The 7,920-nt window shown below is 40.2% G+C and overlaps 3 protein-coding genes across 3 annotated transcripts in view; 2 read left to right on the top strand and 1 right to left on the bottom strand.

Moving 5' to 3' along the window:
* LOC117943095 (nuclear factor 7, brain-like) overlaps positions 1-7,920 on the top strand; it is a 214,395-nt gene that overhangs the window by 7,484 nt on the left and 198,991 nt on the right. The gene's annotated exons all lie outside the window — the stretch shown is intronic.
* The window catches only part of LOC117943104, a 139,018-nt gene that overhangs the window by 93,804 nt on the left and 37,294 nt on the right, over positions 1-7,920 (top strand). The gene's annotated exons all lie outside the window — the stretch shown is intronic.
* The window catches only part of mmp24 (matrix metallopeptidase 24), a 24,740-nt gene continuing 24,153 nt past the window's right edge, over positions 7,334-7,920 (bottom strand). Inside the window, exon 7 of the mRNA XM_034869446.1 lies at positions 7,334-7,807. Within this exon, the coding sequence (XP_034725337.1) occupies positions 7,443-7,807 (365 nt within the window). The 3' untranslated portion in view covers positions 7,334-7,442. The remainder of the gene's footprint in view (positions 7,808-7,920) is intronic.

The following is a 7,920-nucleotide window of genomic DNA, read 5'->3' as shown; positions in this document are numbered from 1 at the left end:
TGGCAAATATCTGCATGTGTGTGTTTGAATTCACTGGATGCATGTGTTCAGTATGTGTGTGTGTGTGCATGTGAGTGTAATTATCATTCAAAACCGTCATTCATGAGCTGATATTCGCTGTCCGACTCGTAAAAAAACTAAAAAAAATCCTCAAACAAATTGATGCATCAGTAAAAGAAGCGAGTCAAGGTCCAATTCTTTTCTATTTAGATTTTTATAATCAACCAATTTAGTGAAAAAAAACAAAAACCGAACAGAAATCCGGAGATATTTACAGACAACGTTGCTTTCTCTTTATAAGAAAAATCTCTCTTAACGCTATATGTGATCAAATCTCCCCAGAAGTAGAAGTTATGACACATCTTGCACCTTCGATAAGTCCGCTCAGACTCCCTGTGATATGTTTTTATTCCCCTAAAAGAGACCTGAAGGCAACACGTTAAAGGGAGACGCAGCAACGTGAAGCCAGAGAGGACCAGCTTATTCTGGGATAAGAATTATTAAAAGTTATTGACCCTTGTGTTGTCCTCCAGGGTTTTCAGACTTTCTTTTAACTTTTCAGCAGGGCTGTAGTCTAGACCACCTTAGTTGAGTCCAAGACCAGGACTAGTCGAGTCCAAGTCAAGACCGCGTCCAAAACGGTTTGAGTCCGAGTCCAAGACAACTCCAAGACCAGGACTAGTCGACTTCAAGACAAGACCGAGTCCAAAAAGATTTGAGACCGAGTCCAAAGAGGTTTGAGTCCAAGTTAAGACCAGGACAGTAAAAAAAGGTCTTATGCTTGACAGTATCAAGACAATCATTTTGGGTTTCACTTTCCTTTATCGACATACTAAAGACACCTGGACACCTGGACTCCGTCCAGACCAAAAGCCATTTTTTGCAAGACCACTGATCGAGACAGAGACAAGTCCGAGTCCAAATACTAGCGAGTCCGAGACCATAGAAAACCGGTCTTGAGTCTGGACTCGAGTCCTACAGCCCTGGTATCCACTAACACCACCTTACTAGTTTTACATGACTTTTGGAATTCATGGTCAATAACCCTCATTTATATAGAATTATACCTAATATTTGAGTAAAAAAAGCAGAAATTAGGAATTATTTTGACTAATAGTTAAGATCAGAGGAATGAAAGTGATTAGTTGTATTTATAAAGAGCGTTGGAAGGAATCAATTTTTATGGTAATTTAGTTAAAAAAAAACTCATATTTCAGATATAGACATTTTGTTAAAGGGTGTATACTTATGCCCCTGTATTTTAACATAGGGGGTGTATACTTATGCCCCTGTATTTTAACATAGGGGGGTGTATACTTATGCCCCTGTATTTTAGGGAAGAACATTTATTTATTTATGGAACATTATTCATTCACAAAGAAAATTGGTGTCCTTAAAAGTCAGATTTTTCCAAATATTTAAATCAAGGCATTAAGATCAATTTCCAAAAGATGATTTTTTATTCCTCTTTTTATTCAACGTCAGCATGGGTTCATAAACTTATGCCAGCCATGTGTATCTGTTCATTTTTTAGGAAACAAAAAAAAAAAGTGTCACCCAGATGTCCGAAGCATCTTTTCCACAAACGTTTCTATTAATAAAAGACAAATGTGTGGATTAAATGGAATATTATGCTGTTGTTATGTTAATGCAGAGGTGTTACCTCGGTTTGGAAGTGGCGATATCAGATATCTGAGTCTCCCTTTAAAGGCAACTCACTGTGGTCCAGAGCTACCAGAACATCACCAGACCCGGGACAAAATCTGCTTCCCTTCCAACAACATGACATCGGGAATTCACGTAAACATGCACGGCGACTTTCTTAAGCCAAGTGGCGTGTTATCTGTTCGCATTTTGATGTATGTATGTGTACGCCGTATACAACGGGCGTAAACATACACTTGGCGTGTTAGCATGAGACGAAAGCAGCGGTTAAGTTTAGGGAAACATGACACAACAAGATCATGGTCGACGAGAAGACAACACAAGGGTTAATATTAAAACATCTTATTTTGAAAAACATGTATCTGAAGTGATTTGTTCTGATTTCACGTCTTTGAAATTGAAATATGAACATTCTGGATTCCCACTTTTAAAAAACCTGAATTTCAATAAATATTTTTTTCACTGCTCACAAATTTGCTATATTATTTAATTACATATTCTCTACATTACATCATTGTAACGTCCCTTACTTGGCAGTTATCCTAAAATAACATTCGTGTTTCCAGGAACTCACACAGCGCTCGCAGCAGACGCAGACTGAACGCTGAGGTCAGGCTTAAAGGTAAAAAGAAGGCAGAACGTCTTGTTCTGTTTATTGTTCTCCCTCCGGGGACAAATATGCATTTTGTTTTCATCGCCGCGCCGGAGGATATCGAGCGACATTGATTGGTGCTTTGCTGCGTGGGCTGAACTGCTCTCGACAGCCGCGAGTAATCACAGCGAGGACACATTCAATTACTGAGGGAGGGGAGGGAGGGAGAGGGGGAGGGAGAGGGAGGGAGGGAGAGAGGGAGAGAGAGGAGAGAGAGAGAGGGAGAAAGAGAGGGACAGAGAGCTCGTAGAGAAAGGGACAAAGCTGAGAGACTGAGAACAAAGACGAGAGGAGGAAGGGAGATGGGGGGGGGAGTGAAGGTGACAGGGGGAAAGGGAGGGAGAGAAAAAGAGGGTGAGAGAGGGAGAGAGGGAGAGAAAGAGGGAGGGAAGGAGAGGGACAGAGAGCTCGTAGAGAAAGGGACAAAGCTGAGAGACTGAGAACAAGGACAAGAGGAGGGAGAGGGACCAAGGAGGACTTTATGTAATCTTCTAAATGTAAAGTATTCTGCAGAATGATGGTTAATAACACATATTAATGGTGTACTGATGTGAATAGTTAGATAGTTTGTGTTGTCTTCACCTCTCGGGTCCCTCAGGTCAAATTACTTATTTGGGGTTTTTAAAAACTGAAATAAAATCGTACTTCATAATCTATAAGAAATATTGTCTTTTTCTCAATTTCCACCAGCTGAGATAACATCTATGTTCAGGGAATGCATCAGTCTCTACTAGCACACTATTAAACATGGAAGTGGGGTTCGTTTTTAGTCATAAGGTTATAATTCATGTTAAAAATCCACTATGGAAACAACATAAGTGTCATATCCAGAATAATGTTCTGAGTCAGGAAGACATGTTTATCACAGGAAATAAGGAAAGGACGCTGATTTTCAGGTAGAAAAACTTTAACTTGGACCATTTTAATCTTGTTAAAATTTGAAATGGGTTAATTTGATGTGAATACGATACAAGGGCTAATAACGTCTAATGTCTTCTTCCCAACGCCAAGCGAGTTAAGTCTGTGAAACAGTGACTCAGCGAGGATGTCCCGGCTCGCCCTTTCAAAGTGATTTTCTAGCCTGGAGTGGGAGGTGACGGATGGGGGACTCCAAACCCCCCAAAACCTCCTCTGGAGGGGCGGACTGGCCTTGGAGTGACCCGTTATGAGTCATATTGGAGTTAATGACATTCATTTGAGCAGCTTGTGTATTTAAATACAAGCATGCAGAGTTATTACTGCAGCGTAGAAGATGGGAGAGGATTTCCTGTGTTACAAAAGGTGGTGCAAATCGTTCATTAATAAAACTATTATATATAGATAAATATATATATATATATACATATAAATATTTATATATATATATATATATATATATATATACTAGCTCATGACGCGAATTTATCAAACCTCTAAGAATTACGCTCAAGACCAAGAATTACAAAAAAAGTTCTTTGCAAGGCGATCGGACACAGTTACCATCACCGTCTCCTCCGTCTCCACCGTCCCCATCCTCCATATAGTCCCCTCCGTCCCCTCCATATCCTCCGTCTCCACTGTCCCTATCATCCATATAGTCCCCCCGTCCCCTCCATATCCTCCTTCTCCACGTCCCTATCATCCATATAGTCCCCTCCGTCCCCTCCATATCCTCCTTCTCCACGTCCCTATCATCCATATAGTCCCCTCCGTCCCCTCCATATCCTCCGTCTCCACGTCCCTATCCTCCATATAGTCCCCTCCGTCCCCTCCATATCCTCCGTCTCCACGTCCCTATCATCCATATAGTCCCCTCCGTCCCCTCCATATCCTCCGTCTCCACCATCCCCACCGTCCCTATCATCACTATCGTCCATATTGTCCCCTGAGTTACCGAGAAACTTGCTCCAACTCAACAGCAAAGCGTAAGAGGCGTATAAGAAGAAGGGAATAATTACATGCATGTTCAGAGCAGAAAGAGCCAATCAGACGCAAGGATTTGCCCTACATCCGACATATGTTTATTCCTAAAAAGGTGCAAAAAACACATGTACATTTTCCAAAAAAAGCAAATAGTATTAGTGTGAAATCCTAAATATCTTAAGTAGCAATTAATAAAATGTAAGAAAAACATGTAAAAACATGATTTTAACATATTTACAATATACAAATGATGGGATGAAATATTAAGAAATGGTCAAAAATGGAAATAAAATTCTACTGCGAGAAAGTCTGCTGCTGGTAGAAAAGGTACGTCAAAGAACTTGAATATGATTTCAGAATAAATGTTTAGCACATCTGCTACATGCCTTTAAAATATAAAAGTGGGAAAATATCCGATCAAACGTTGAAATAAAATTATAAAAAGGGGCTAAAACGAGTCTTTTCTGATCTACTTTGCTTCAGAAAACGTATTTCTCATCATAAATTATATATTTGTACAGGTGTTGTAGTACTCGAGACTCTTCGAAGGTCTCGAAATCAAATTGTTCCTCGGTCTTGTCTCGGTCTCACATAAAGAGGATTTTATTTCTGCAGTGACGTATGCAGGGTATAATACACTGGGGGGGTGTATACTTATTCCCCCTGTATTTTAACATAGGGGGGTGTATACTTATTCCCCCTGTATTTTAACATAGGGGGGTTTATAATACATGCTGTTTAACCTACTTTAGCGTACACATGATAAAAGCCTTCCGTATCGGATATTTTTCAAGATTATCCTTTTAAGATTTTTTTTTTCTTGGTTTTCTCCACACAGTTGCTAGTAGCAAAGGAGGACACGGAGGGTTAAAATCACACGATGGACTCTCCAGAAGTATCTTCGTTATCTTCACTCGAGTTTCTGTGCGGAAAAGTCTGATAAATCTGATAAATCCGGAGAGCGTTGTGTTAATTAGCTTCGATCTGGTATCTCATCTGACTTGATTGTAACGCACGTTCATTAATTATTAACGTTCAATAATTATTAACAACATTAACTTTTTTCCCAACAGTATGTATCTAGTATCTAGATATTTATAGTTTTCAGTTTTTTTTAGACTTGGTATATTTATATTTATCACTCTACATGCTCTGCACCCCCATATGAGCATTTCTTTATTTTTCATTCATAAAACTAATATCACAGCGTTTTTAACCATTGAGTCATTTCTAAGTGTTTTATATCAGAAATATGGATTTCTTTCAACCAAATTACCCCAAAATAACATGAATTTGAATTTTTTTTTTGACATCTACCCATCTGTGATCCGATTAGTCAAAAATAATTCATCATTTCTGCTTCTTTAACTAAAAACGTATGTATAGTTTGACATAAATGAGTTTTTTTGACCATGAATTCCAAGAATAAGTGTAAAACCTGTTATTAAACCAGCTCAGGTTTTTAAAAAGAACACCAAAAGCTGGAAAAAGTGACAAATAAATCAGAAAAAGCAACAAAAACATCAGAATTTTGACCTGGAAGGTCCAAGTTCATTGTTAACGGGAAGACAACACAAGGGTTAATATTTTTCATTATTTGTGTTGTATTCTTTTAAGCTGTGAACTTAATTTTCAAGTAATTTCGTACTACAGTGTACTACAGTGTACTACAGCGTACTACTGTGTACTACTTTGTACTACAGTGTACTACAGTGTACTACAGCGTACTACTGTATACTACTGTGTACTACAGTGTACTAGAGTATACTGTGGTATAACAATAAATAAATCTTGAAACCTTAATATCACAAAGTTATGTACTGAAGCTTTAATATTTTCTACATTTTAGCGTGTCATGCAGTGTGGGACTTTCTTCTTCCTCCTTCCCTCTTTCCTCCCTCCCTCACTCACTCCCCTCCATTCTTCCTCCCTCCTTCACTCACTCCCCTCCATTCTTCCTCCCTTCCTCCCTTCTTTTCTTGAATATGAGCCAATATGTTTTAAAATAAAGCAGAGACAACGCCGTTGAACTTTCACATGTATTATATCATTATACGCCGATGACGAGCTATTCTACATTCCCAAAAACCCGTCGCTCCAAGCTGTCTGAATCAACGCTGGGGGGAGGTTTAAGTTCCCAAAGGTCTGAGTTAATGGTGATGAAGATGTGGATGGTGAAAGAAAGAGAGATAAAGATCCTCTTTGACAGTTTTACATATGTGTAAAACTGTCAAAATCTCTAAGAAATAAATCTGTAAAATAACAGAAAGAGTACCTGCAGCTCATTATTCAGACTTTCTTACTGTGTCAACGGTGAAAAAAACATTACACTGTCTGTTATATTGTAAATTAGCAGAAATAAACCTGTGTATCACATACAAGGGACAATTTCTGTTAAAATTTACAGTCACACAACTGTTAATTTACAGATATTTCTTAGAGTAATAAATAAATTAAGTAAAAATCACAGATCCACGGAAATATCCTTGGTTTTCTTCTTGTTATGGCCTTTTCTACCTACATTTTTATCTTCAAGTTGGATATTTGTAAATTATTTCTTTTCTCTTTTTCCATAATAAGTAGTTCAAGTTGTTTTATGGTGTTCTCTGGCGTTGAGGAGCATATTGAATTTGCTCCAAATCGTCGTTCTTTTATTATTTTCACTGAGAAGAATCACGTTGCAGGTCCAAGAAAAGACAGTCAAACAATGGTCAGCGTTGCTCGTAAGACCCCGTTTCACTAAGCCAGCGAGGTTGGTGACGAGTCAGGCGTGTCATCCGTCCTCAGCCAATCAGATCTTCCCGCTGGAGTCTTTGCGGACTTGTCCTCCCTGTACTCGGCTGTGTTTGTTTTCGCGTCCTCGCCCGGTGAGAACCGGAAACAAGCCAAAATCAGTAGCTGTTTTACACTGAAGTACACACACACACACACACGCACACACACACACACACACACACACACACACACACACACGCACGCACACACGCATACACACATACACACACAGCGAGCCAATGTCTGAAGCTTCTCTTGCAAGGCATCTTCAGTGTTCATACTTTATCAGTAGTTTGCACAATTAGCGTCTTTCAGCGTTGACTTTCCAGTGTCTTTTTAGCTAGCGATCCATTAGCCAACATTAGCTAGCTTAAGCTAACAGCATGGAGTTGCTTGACCCCCTTAAATCCACGACCTTCGACCTCCTTTAAAAAAGGAAAGTTGCCTGTCATACCCACTCCTGCACCGGGTATTTGTAATAGTGCTGAGTCATGGTGTTCTGCTGCACCCCTTTGTTTTTAAACTGGAATATGGTGTAGACCAGCACCAGGATGCACAGCGACAGGATGCAGGGGATCACCACGGCGATGGCGTTGACCGTCGTCGGGACGTCGTTGATGGTCACCATGATGTCCACGTCGTCCAGGGGCAGCTGGCGGTCTCCGCGGTTACCCTTGCTGCCGGAGCGCTCCATGTCGGACTGGTCGCAGCCCATCCAGTCGCGCAGGATGGACTTCGGATACCCGGGCTCCACCGTCAGCTTCTGGTTGTCAAACTTCCAGTAATCCTTCCCCTTGTAGAAGAATGTGTAGTCTGGAGGGAGGGAGGAGGGGAGGGAAGGAAGGTAGGTGAAGGAAGGAAGGAAGGAAGGTAGGTGAAGGAAGGAAGGAAGGAAGGAAGGTAGGCGAAGGGAGGAAGGAAGGAAG

This window comes from Etheostoma cragini, chromosome 4 (assembly GCF_013103735.1).
Source record: "Etheostoma cragini isolate CJK2018 chromosome 4, CSU_Ecrag_1.0, whole genome shotgun sequence".
Taxonomy (NCBI): domain Eukaryota; kingdom Metazoa; phylum Chordata; class Actinopteri; order Perciformes; family Percidae; genus Etheostoma; species Etheostoma cragini.
The sequence above is the reverse complement of the archived record's forward strand: the minus strand, read 5'-3'. Positions and strand labels throughout refer to the sequence as shown.